Here is a 12,545-nt window from a genome sequence, read left to right as displayed (position 1 = left end):
GATCAAGACTATACCATGCTTCCTGCAAAAAGAGGTACACAAGTTCCTCTGCAGAGGTGTGTCCACTGTCTGCGATCAAAGTGTTCATACTCATTGTGTTGTCATCTCATTTATGTTGCTGCTCTGTATTTCTGAGCACAACAGTTTTATTTAAAATGTGGATCCTTAACACTGCAGTGGGGGCTGTGGGCCGCAGCACACAGTTCTTCTATAAACTGCTGTAGAAGGAGAAAGCAGGTTAAGCCTCCCTCCCCTGTTGAAGTCTGCTGCACTCCAACATGTCTGACCTTAAATAATAATTAGTGTGTATGTATGACAACACTGTCAATTTGAACATGAGAAACTGTGTTCAGGTTATCGAGGTCTGTTAAAAAAACTCAGATGACCAGCGCTGCTGCTGTGAGGCATCGTCCTAAAATAGAGGTAATATGTCAAATGAAGGCGATTGTATATCATATGCAGGTGTCAAGGAGACAAACAGTGTGAGGTCTGTGAACACACCTGTGCAATGCCAATGTTAATATTAACGTTTGGTATTTAATTGTAAGTTCAGTGTAAATCCTGTCCAGACCCTCACGCTACAGACAATGGACATAGGACATCTAGTCACGTACAGCTCAATGAACAGATGAACAGTTGATAACGTTGTTCTACAGAAAGATGCAAAAAACAGTCAGTGAATCTTTCCTTTAAGTTTCAGCATTAGACACATTTCAGATTTTTAATTGCAGTAAATGCAACAATTAGGAGTAACAACCATGTCAATTGTTGCTCATAATTCTAGTAAGAAAACATATAAAGAAAGGTTAAGAGTCAAAAGTTACAAGTGGATCATCTACACATTGTCAACAGAAGCAGACAAAGACCAGGATGACACCAGTGTGACAGGAAGTACACTTTTTCTATTCTATGAAATCTGTTCAGCGGTAACCAATCAGATGCATTTGACGTCTGACCTATCACACTCATCTCACCGCCTTCACTGACTGAAATACAAAAAACTCTCCCATTAAGACACAATGTCAAGATGCTCGTGTTGTGGGTTACACTGCTTGTTCTTCACCGAGGATGTAAGTGATATTTTATTCTTTACTTTTATTCTCTCAGTATAAAATTAATATACCAACAGGATCTTTCTTCCCACTTTGTACACATTTGAAGTTTTATTTTAAAAACATTTTGATTTTTTTCTCCAGATTCACTGGTTCCAGTGGTCACAGTTCGACTTGGAGAACCTGCGACTATCACATGTGATGGAACCAGCAGCAGTGGAGAGCTCTACTGGTACAAGCAGAGCGCTGGAGACAATATGAAATTAATTGTGATATTGTGGGGATCCAAAGTTCAGTTTGCACCAGAGTTTTCTGACTCAAAACTGAAAGTAAATAGTAGTAAGAACTCGAGCAACTTGATCATTTTGAGGACCACTGAAGAAGACGAGGGGCTTTATCACTGTGCTGGCAGAGAGGGCCTTAAGTCTGAATGGAGAGCAAAATATTTATTAGTAAAAGGTAAAAATATGATCTGTATGTGCAAACGTAATGTTTTTTTTAATTTCCAAGTTTTATTACAAAACTTAAAAAGTTAATACACTGAACTACACAGTATATGTTCAAGCTTTGAAGTTGTGAATGGAAACCCCAGAGCTCTAACACAGTTTTTAATACTCAGGAAACAGTGAGAGGACATCAACTGTTGTTCAGACAGTCTCTGATCCAGTTCATCCAGGAGACTCAGGGACTCTCCAGTGTTCAGTCCTCTTTCACTCTGACAACAAGACGTGTCCAGGAGATCACAGTGTGTACTGGTTCAGAGCTGGATCAGATAAATCTCCTCCAGACATCATCTAAACTGGTGGAAATAATGAATGTGAGAAGAGATCTGACTCTGTGAAGAGCTGTGTTTATCGCTTCTCTAAGAACGTCAGCTCCTCTGATGCTGGGACTTATTACTGTGCTGTGGCCACATGTGGACAGATTTTATTTGGAGATGGGACAAACCTGCAAATCGGTAGGATTTTATGTTCAATACTGCAGGACTGATTAGTCATTTTCCATCAGAAAGCACTCAAAGCATTTTTTTTTCCTTTATTTTCTAGACCAAAAAAGAAATCCTCCATTTATTGCATTGGTGATATTAATAGTCTGTTTGGTCATTTCTGTAATCGGAAATATTGTTTGCATCTGTTACCGAACTTCAAGATCAGTGTGTAAACTGATGAAAGGTAAGTGCTGTTTATTTAATCAGTCATTTTATGACTTTGATGATTTACAGTGGATGTAAAAAAGGAAATGTATGTGTTTAAAAACTAACAATAAATTAACCTGTCAACAAACATTTTATAGTATATTTTAAATCTCTTGGTTGCTTTGCTCTACTTCCAGTTTTTTAAACTTTATCTTTGCTGTTACACAATGTCAGTAATGTTGTATATTGAGAAGTACGACTTTGCTTAAAATGTAATTTTTCATTAAAAAAAAAAAAACTATCTGCTGAAGATCTTTAATGAAATGTAAGATTAAGCACTAAAAATATTCATATTGTTATTGATCATTAGGAATAGAAAGTGCCTCTTCACAAACAACACATGGCAACTCAAACCAACCAGTAAAAGATACTGTAAGTGAAGATATCAAATCACATTTGTTGTTTCTATTAAGATGATTCTCAACAGCAACAACGTGACTAAATAACAAGAGTTGTATTTGCTGCACAGGCTGAAGCTGGACATGATCTGCACTATGCTGCGTTACGCTTCTCTGGAGGGAAAGACACAAGAGGAAGGAAGAAGAAAGAGATGAAGACAGAAGAAAGTGTGTATTCACAAGTAAAATGCTGATGAAAACATGGAGCATTTTATGTTATCATCATGTTTTACTGTAAACAGTACAGTAGTACAGTATCAAACTGATGCAAACTGATACAGTAGAACTATAAATGAGATAAGCTCGATATTAATGTGGTTACATAAGTTCTTCTTATCAAATTATATTTGTTTCACTGCAGTGTGTGTTTTCATGCTTTCCTTTGCTTTGTCTAGAATGATTAAAAAGTGAATAAGCAGGAAGGAGTCTTTGACCAGGATATCTCCTTTACATCACACATAACAGAAATCTCTAGGACTGCCTTTTTCTATCTCAAAAATTAGAAGCATCTGTCTCAAAGTGATCCTGAAAAACTGGTCCATGCATTTGTTACTTTCAGACTGGACTAATATAATTCATCATTAATAGTTTGTTCTGATAACTGATTAAAAATCATCCACTTAATCCAAAATGCTGCAGCCAAAGTTGTGACTGGAATTAGCAAGAGACATCATATTTCTCCTACATAAGCTTCTCTCCACTGGCTCAGAATACGGTTCCGTATTTTCCCAGCAGAACACTTTGTTCTCAGAGTGCTGGTCTACTTGGGTTTTCTAGAGTGTACTAAAGTGTAGAACGGGAGGCTTTCTACTCCTCTGCTGTCCGCTGTCTATGTTCATGCATGTTGCATATCTCTTTTTAATTGTGCTTCTGTAATAATTTCATCTTTCTGATTAAATAAATAGTATTGCATTGTATGTTGAAATATTTTATACTGTTATATTTAAAATTTTTAGTGCATCATTTTCTTATTCTGTGCAATTCTATATAGTTGGGTATTTTTTACACACAATTCTGTTGCTTCTTAAACCTTCTGAAATCCAGATTGCCACATTTAAGGAAGATATGGACACACTAGACTTGAGTGAACACTGGATTTAAATATAATATTTCAAATATAACAAACTTAGATGTTGTTACTGCAGAGAGAATCATTTCTTAGTTCCTTGAGAGATAGCTGAAACTAATCTAAGACCAGGTCTTCTGTTGTTGTCAGAAGCAATTGGCAGTTCCATATAGAAATGGCCCATGACAGAAATAAATCTATACAGAGAAAGAGGCTAGAAAACTACGATCTGCCCAGTGGAGGTTGGTTGTAAAGTTCTTTTGAAAAGAAGAAGAAAATGTGATAGACTGGGACAAAAAAGGTAAGTACAGAGATATAAGGTCCATCTAAACTGTAAACTCTGATTTGTGTGTAGATTATGTGGTAACTTAGCACAGGAAGACTGGTTTAGTAATAAAATGTTTGCTGTTGAGCTAAGTTAGCTAGCATGAGGTTGTAGGAGAAGTTTTTACTGCTTTTGTTTGACAGAATAAAGTGTATCTTGTAAAGATAGGGTGGATGCTAATGAAGGATTGTGGATGCTACTGGGTAATGGACTGAGACCAATATAACACCAGCTCCAGATGGTTAAATCAACATAATTTAACAAGAATTTGTAGCATGTATTGAAATGCTCACCCAGTCTTTGCAACAGCATCCTCTGATTTCAAATAAAGATGTTTTTAACTGATAATACTATTGTATGATTGAGAAGATGAATCAGTTAATAGCCCTATTAAAACCCATGTTTTCTATATTGTTAAAAAAAAAAATTGATATATATTTCACCTTTTTCGTCATTAGGCAGATACAATCACACACCATGTGGGTTCAGTGTCTTGTTCAATGATGTTTCAGTAGATGTAATTTAACTCAGGTGGACTGGCTTATTAAGGGGTAGGATTAGAGCATAATGAACATACACTACTGCTTAAAAGTTTGCAGTAACTAGATATTTTATCGTTTTCCAAGGAAACACGTGCAATTAGTCTGAATAGGAAATACAGCAACAGAACATGACATGCTGACATTTTCAGAATTAGAAATAATGATTTTGATAGAAATGATGAATGTGTTCTTCAAACCTTTCCTGCACCTTTTGCAGCAGTTACACCCTGGTAGACCTTAAGCGTCAATTTTAATAGCTTTCCTTCTATAAGGTCCCTTCCACTCTTCAGATGTCCTATTTTACCACTTCCACAGCACCCCCAGACCATCACGTTGCCTCCCCCATGCTTGACTAATGGTATTAAGCATTAGGTGTTCTAGCATCCTTTCATTTGTTCTGCATCTCAAAAATTTTCTTGTGTTTCATCCAAAGGCCCCAAAAATGGACTCATCTGTCCACAACACCTTCTTCCTGTCTTACAATGTCCAATGTGTGTGATCTTTAGCCCAAGTCAGTCTTTTGTTTTTATTGACCAGTCTGAGATACAGCTTTTTCTTGGCAATTCTACCATGAAGTCCAGCACCCTGGATTCTTCTGTTCATTGTTGATGCTGACACTAGCATTTGACATGTACTATTTAGTGCAGCTGCCAGTTAAGGACCTGTGATGCATCTTCATCTTCACACCCTCAGATATTTGTCGTCTTGCACAGTTGTGCATTGAGGCCTCCCACTTCCTTTTTCTGTCCCCGTCCGAACCAGTTTGTGGTGCTCTCTGAAGGGAGTAGGTAACAGCAGGTTAAAAACGTTTTAAGTTTCCTTATAAAATCTGGCATTGAGTAGCCTTCCTTTCTAAGGACAACAAAAGATTTAGTTCTTTCTTTCTGGCTATTGGTACCTTTTGCAACGTGTAAACAAGCTAATGGTAAGCTAATGTTGAGATACTAAACTAATCTAAAGAATGCCACGCTCCCTTGCCTGCTCCATTAGTACAACTGTACTCAGTTGTGCAACACAATTGGAAAAGGGCTTTCTCATAGTTAGTCAGTTAGCCTTATATAATGATTAACTTGAACTAGCAGTCATACCAGGAGATTAATACAAGTCAAGACAAGACTGACTAATGCTAAGAATAGGCCTCTATGCAAATACATAGATCGTTCTTTAAAAAACTTCAGATTCATTTTAATTGTTTGGGATTTGCATTAAATTTTGTTGTGTAGAAAAGAAAGAAATTCGTCCAAAAAAAAAGTCCAAACTTTTGAGCGTCAGTGTACATACATTCATAATATTATTCATTCATATTTTGTTAAAACATATGAAAACATGTGCAACAGTTTTGGTATTTATAGTTAAAAAGGTCACTCTCAACAAAAGAACCCACCACTTTTATTTATGCACACAGTCAAATGACAATATTAACAAACTCACATACATTCATATTCAGTATTTAACTTGAGAATATACAATTTCTTCAGTCCTCAACTCTTTCTTCTTCTTTCCTCTTGTGCCTTTTCCTCTAGAGAACTGTAATGCAGCGTAGTTCAGATCATGTCCATCGATAGTCTGTAGCGAATAAAACATTATGTATGTAAGTTGGATGTTAATGGGCACAGAGAATGCGATTTCATATTTTTGACTTACTAAGTCATGTACTGGACGGCTCATGTTGTCTTGATTGTCATGTCTTGATTGTGAAGAGTCACTTTCTCTTCCTGATGATGAATGAAAATATGGTTATAGTGATATTTTAATTGCTGATTTAAAATATTAATGAAATACATATTAAACCCTTCTTAATTAAGCTTTCATTGGTGCACGTGAAACAAAAAATAACAGTTGTTTCTCAGATATTCTCAAATAAATTCTGTATTAAAGACATACTGAATGTCTAATTTGAACACTCATGCTCCTAATTGCTTAGGCTGCATATTGCTTTAAGAATTTTCATTGACTCTTACCTTTAAATTGTTCACACGCTGGACTTCGGTAACAGATAAAAACAATATTTCCAATCACAGAAATGGCCAAAGAGACTATTAATGTCACCAATGCAATAAATTCAGACTTTTTTTGTTCTAGAAAAGAAGAGAACATACTTTTGAAGATCAATTTATCATTAAAATGTTTTTAATATCACTTCCATTAGTGAACATAAAGTCTTACCGATTCGCAGTTTTGTTCCATCTCCAAATAAAATCTGTCCACATGTGGCCACAGCACAGTAATAAGTCCCAGCATCAGAGGAGCTGACGTTTTTAGAGAAGCGATAAACACAGCTCTTCACAGAGTGAGATCTCTTCTCACATTCATTATTTCCACCAGTGTAGATGATTTCAGGATGAGATTGATCTGATCCCGCTCTGAACCAGTACACACTGTGATCTCCTGGACACGTCTTGTTGTCAGAGTCCGAGAGGACTGAACACTGGAGAGTCACTGAGTCTCCTGGAAGGACTGGATCAGAGACTGTCTGAACAACAGTTGATGTCCTCTCACTGTTTCCTGTTTAATAAAAACTGTGTTAACAGTCTGAGATTTCTGATACTGTTTCCTATAAATATAGAACTGTTAAAAATTATAGCTCTATAAAGATTTGACCTAGTATCCTGCAGACATATTACCAAATTACCTTTTACTGACAAATAGGTCCCACTCCAATGATTCTGAGTCCAAGAATCCAAAACAGCACAGTGATACATTCCTTCATCTTCTTCAGTCGTCCTCAAAATCGTCAGAGTGCTAATATTCTTATGAAGTCTTTCTTCAAATCTTGAGACAGAAAAGCCTGAGCTGTACACAGGATTTACATTATTCTGCAGTGTCACAATTAATTTTAGATTACCCCCAGCACTCTGCTTGTACCAGTAGACTTCTGTACGGCTCAAATCGTCATCAGGTAAAACACATGTGAAGGTCACAGGTTCATCAACTTGAACCGTGATCACAGGAACAAGTGAATCTGAAATATATAAAAACACAACATTGTTTGAACATTAAAATAAATTATCACACATTTTCATGCACATGCTTAAATAATAAATCACTTACATCCTTGTTGGAGGAGAAGCAATGTCACCCAGAACACGATCATGCTGACACTGTCTTTATTTGGAGACTTCTTGGTGATTGTATGAGTGAAGGAGGTAAGATGATGGTGATAGGTCAGACTGTGAGAGGCAGCTGATTGGTTATCACAGAATACATTCAAAAATTCACTTCCTGTCATCATGGTCTTTGTGAAGCATATAGCCTCATGCTTGTCGACCTTTAGAACTAGAAAATAGGACATATCTTAAAAGTAGAGTGAGGGGGGGTCAGGAGATCCTCCCCTAGAAATTGTGAGCTTCACAGACATTGTTTCCTGCAATCTGGTGACTTAACATGACTCTCTTTTGATCTAAATTTCTTACTCAGCATGAGGGGTGGAGATAAAAACTAATCATGTGTTTACGAAAAAGGTTTAGCTGGGTAGTTGTCAGAGTGTTACTGCTTTGAATGTCCAAAAAACTTATAATCCTGGACCTCAGAGGAAAAATTCAGAACTTTCAAAGTCAAAGAGCTGTGACATTAGCCCATTTTTAGGACGCTGAGTTTAAAAAGCCGCCCTAAAGCTGCTCTAATGTTTTACACAGATACTAGCACCCTGATATCAGCTTTGTTATGTTTAATGTGACGTGTAACACACAAAGCAGATGTACATTGCTTTCAAACATGTGCGTCGCAGATTCAGTTTCCAACATGTGAGAAGCTGGAGCAGCTCTGTGGAAGTAAGAAGTCACTAAATCCAGTTTGAGTTGGAGTAAGACTGGGGTCTCTTTCAGCATAACAACTAACTAGAGGCCCACATGTGTTTGGTGGCACATGTGGGCAAAAATTGACCACCTCCTTCCTGTGAAAACTTTGAACGTGGTATGTAAACTTGGCAAGTCTGTTTGTGATCAGTTGAACGCGTTGCTCAAAGAAAGCTGTATGTGACAGTGAACATTAACAGATTAAACATGATGTTTAAAAACTGTACTTGAGTTGGAATCATGTCGTAACGTCTCTCGTGTACACGGGGCAGTGTCCTGGGAGAAGCAACCCCAGAAGCTGGTCTCATATTAAAAAATTATAAAAATTTCACACACACACACACCCCCCAACAGCCAATGTCATCTTGGGTCTTTCATCACCACCTTTGACACTACCTCTTAAGGTAGTTTAATGGAGAATCAGCATGGACCCAACACATTAGTTTGGTACCTTTTGAAAAAGAGTATTAATGTGGTAAATCCACCTTCAATGGGAAGTGTACAAGGGGTTATTGTGTATTGTGCTCCACCATGACTGACCAGCACTTCAGTTATTTGTCCTTATAAAATTGCAATCAATGACATGATTGGCTAGATGTAAATACCTCTGCACTGCTGACAGTGCTGATCAAAAGGAGTGATCGTGGACTTCAGGAGGAGGAAGTCAGATCTGCAGTCCGTTGTCATTAATGGGGAGTGTGTGAAGAGGGTGCCAAGCTTCAAGTACCTTGGTGTTTAAATGGTTGCCCTCTGGAAAAAGACTCAGGGTGCTGAGGTAACGGACAAACAGACTCAGAGACAGTTTTTACAATAGAGCAATAGCCCTCATGAACACACACAAACATTTGGTTTAGTTTTCTGGTTTAGTTTTTCTGAGTAGAATGTATATTCTGTATATACAGCTGGTGTGCATGTGCATATTTGTGTGTGTGTGTGTGTATATATATATATATATATATATATATATATATATATATAATTTAAATATTTTGTGTATGAAAGGCAATTGTAAGCTGTTTTATTATTATGTTGTTTTCTTCTCTGTCCTTGCACCAACGTGGGACAGTTCGCAATTTCGTTGTACTGTTGTACCAAGTGTGACTGTACAATGACAATAAAGCTTTATCTTATCTTATCTTATCAGTGAGTTTGGGCCACACAAGGCTTCTGCTTTGGAGCAGATCTCTGGAAGAGAAATAATTTGAAAAAGGTCCATACTACATCTTTAACATTGGTATGACAACACTGTCAATTTGAACATTATAGGCTGTGTTCAGCTCTGACAGTTAAAAGAAACACAGATGACCAGTGCTGAGGCATCATCCTACAGAAGAGAGGAAATATGTAAAATGCAGGAGATTGTATATCATATGTAGTTGTCAGAGAGACAATATTAAAATGTAGGAGATGGTGTGATGTCCGTAAACACAACTGTGCAGTACTACTGTTAGTTTAGTATTTAGTTTATGCTAAGTTCAGTGGAAATCCTGTCCAGACTGACACACTACAAACAATGGGCATCTAGTCGCGTACAGCTCCACCAGCTGGGGAGGTATTAAAAGAGGAGTGACAGGCAGTATTTTTTAATTAGTCTAGGTTTATTTAAGTGTGAAAGAGAAGAGTCCAGCCTGTGGAAGGATACGCTGTCACGGCTGAAACATAACATACCTGCTTTTTACCTGCTCATACTGCTGTGTGAACAACCATCTTATAAGTTCTATACTAACGTTAAGCTATAACATGATCCATTACATAATAATTACAAAGTGCCTCATCTCAAGACGTGTGGTCAGTATAAAAACACACCGACTGTAGAGGCAGCAAAGCCGCAGATGAACAGTTGATAATGTTTGAATTCTACAGAAATATGCAAAAACAGTCAGTGAATCTTTCCTGTAAGTTTGAGGATTAGACACATTTCAGATTTTGAATTGCAGTAAATGCAACAATTAGCAGTAACAACCATGTCATAGTGCTCATAGTTCTAGTAAAACATGTAACAAAAGGTTAAGAGTCAAAAGTTAGAAGTGGATCATCTACACATTGTTAACAGAAGCAGACAAAGACCAGGATGACACCAGTGTGACAGGAAGTACACTTTTTCTATTCTATGAAATCTGTTCAGTGGCAACCAATCAGATGCATTTGACGTCTGACCTATCACACTCATCTCACCGCCTTCACTGACTGAAATACCAAAAACTCTCCCATTAAGACACAATGTCAAGATGCTCGTCTTGTGGGTTACACTGCTTGTTCTTCACCGAGGATGTAAGTGATAATAATGTGATTCTTTACTTTTATTCTCTCAGTATGAAATTAATATACCAACAGGATAATTCTGCATTATAACATTCTCACTTTGTACACATTTGATGTTTTACTTTAAAAGCATTTTCTTTTCTTTTTCTCCAGGTTCACTGGTTCCAGTGGTCACAGTTCGACTTGGAGAACCTGCGACCATCACATGTGTTTTACATAATAGAATCGGCAGCAGCGGAGAGCTCTACTGGTACAAGCAGAGTGCTGGAGACAATATCAAATTAATTGCGATACTGTGGGAATCCTCACCTCAGTTTGCACCAGAGTTTTCTGACTCAAAACTGAAAGTAAATAGTAGTAAGAGCTCAAGCAACTTGACCATTTTGAGGACCACTGAAGAAGACGAGGGGCTTTATCACTGTGCTGACAGAGAGGGCCTTAAGTCTGAATGGAGAGCAAAATATTTATTAGTAAAAGGTAAAGATATGATCTGTATTTGCAAATGTAATATTTTTTTATTTATTTTTTATTTCCAAGTTTCATTACAAAACTTAAAAAGTTAATACACTGAACGACACAGTATATGTTCAAGCTTTGGAATTGTGACTGGAAACCCCAGAGCTCTAACCCAGTGTTTTATTACTCAGGAAACAGTGAGAGGACATCAACTGTTGTTCAGACAGTCTCAGATCCAGTTCATCCAGGAGACTCAGTGACTCTCCAGTGTTCAGTCCTCTCGAACTTTGACAACAAGACGTGTCCAGGAGATCACAGTGTGTACTGGTTCAGAGCTGGATCAGATAAATCTCCTCCAGACATCATCTACACTGGTGGAAATAATGAATGTAAGAACAGACCTGACTCTGTGAAGAGCTGTGTTTATCGCTTCTCTAAGAACGTCAGCTCCTCTGATGCTGGGACTTATTACTGTGCTGTGGCCACATGTGGACAGATTTTATTTGGAGATGGAACAAACCTGCAAATCGGTGAGATTTTATATTCAATTCTGTAACAATAAAATATTAATAACATTGTCACTGATTATTCATTTTCCACCAAAAAGCACTGACAGCACTTTTTCCTTTATTTTCTAGACCAAAAAAGAAATCCTCTATTTATTACAGTGGTGATATTTTTTGTCTGTTTGATCATTTCTGTAATCGGAAATATTGTTTTCATCTGTTACCGAACTTCAAGATCAGTGTGTAAACTGTTGAAAGGTAGGTGCTGCTTATTTAATCAATCATTTTATGACTTTAATGATTTATAGTAGATGTAAAAAAGGACAAACATCACTGAAATAAAAAAAAAACTAGTTAATAAATCCAGTTATCAACAAACATTTAAAGTACATTTTAAATCTCTTGATTGCTTTACTCTACTTCCAGTTTTTTTAAACTTTATCTTTGCTGTTGTGCAATGTCAATAATGTTGTATATTGAGAAGTACAATTTTGCTCAAAATTTGATTTATCATTTAAAAAAAATAAAACCATCTGCTGAAGGTCTTTAATGAAATGTCAGATTAAGCACTAAAAATATTCATGTTGTTATTTATTATTAGGAATAGAAAGTGCCTCTTCACAAACAACACATGGCAACTCAAACCAACCAGTAAAAGATTCTGTAAGTGAAGATACCAAATCACATTTGTTGTTTCTATTAAGATGATTCTCAACAGCAACAACATGACTAAATAACAAGAGTTTTATTTACTGCACAGGCTGAAGCTGGAAATGATCTGCACTATGCTGCGTTACGCTTCTCTGGAGGGAAAGACACAAGAGGAAGGAAGAAGAAAGAGATGAAGACAGAAGAAAGTGTGTATTCACAAGTGAAATGCTGATGAAAACGTGGAGCATTTTATGTTATCATCATGTTTTACTGTAAACAGTACAGTAGTTCAGAAACA

The 12,545-nt window shown here is 36.9% G+C and overlaps 2 protein-coding genes and 1 pseudogene across 2 annotated transcripts; 2 read left to right on the top strand and 1 right to left on the bottom strand.

The window, feature by feature from the left end:
* The first annotated feature begins 1,027 nt into the window (after window positions 1-1,027).
* Window positions 1,028-2,839, top strand: LOC113160526 (annotated as a pseudogene).
* A 3,132-nt stretch (window positions 2,840-5,971) lies between these two features.
* LOC113160528 lies at window positions 5,972-7,672 on the bottom strand. Its single transcript, XM_026357826.1, has 6 exons — window positions 7,630-7,672; window positions 7,211-7,540; window positions 6,745-7,083; window positions 6,540-6,656; window positions 6,223-6,293; window positions 5,972-6,144 (listed from the first exon to the last, which is right to left on the bottom strand). Exons 1-6 carry the CDS (start codon window positions 7,670-7,672, stop codon window positions 6,022-6,024), a joined length of 1,023 nt encoding a protein of 340 aa, XP_026213611.1. The 3' UTR covers window positions 5,972-6,021.
* A 2,913-nt stretch (window positions 7,673-10,585) lies between these two features.
* LOC113160527 lies at window positions 10,586-12,545 on the top strand. Its single transcript, XM_026357825.1, has 6 exons — window positions 10,586-10,643; window positions 10,788-11,111; window positions 11,282-11,625; window positions 11,731-11,854; window positions 12,198-12,259; window positions 12,357-12,545. The coding sequence occupies exons 1-6, from the start codon at window positions 10,601-10,603 to the stop codon at window positions 12,477-12,479; spliced, it is 1,020 nt and encodes a 339-aa protein (XP_026213610.1). The 5' UTR covers window positions 10,586-10,600; the 3' UTR covers window positions 12,480-12,545.

Source organism: Anabas testudineus, chromosome 10 (assembly GCF_900324465.2).
Source record: "Anabas testudineus chromosome 10, fAnaTes1.2, whole genome shotgun sequence".
Classification (NCBI taxonomy): domain Eukaryota; kingdom Metazoa; phylum Chordata; class Actinopteri; order Anabantiformes; family Anabantidae; genus Anabas; species Anabas testudineus.
The sequence above is the reverse complement of the archived record's forward strand: the minus strand, read 5'-3'. Positions and strand labels throughout refer to the sequence as shown.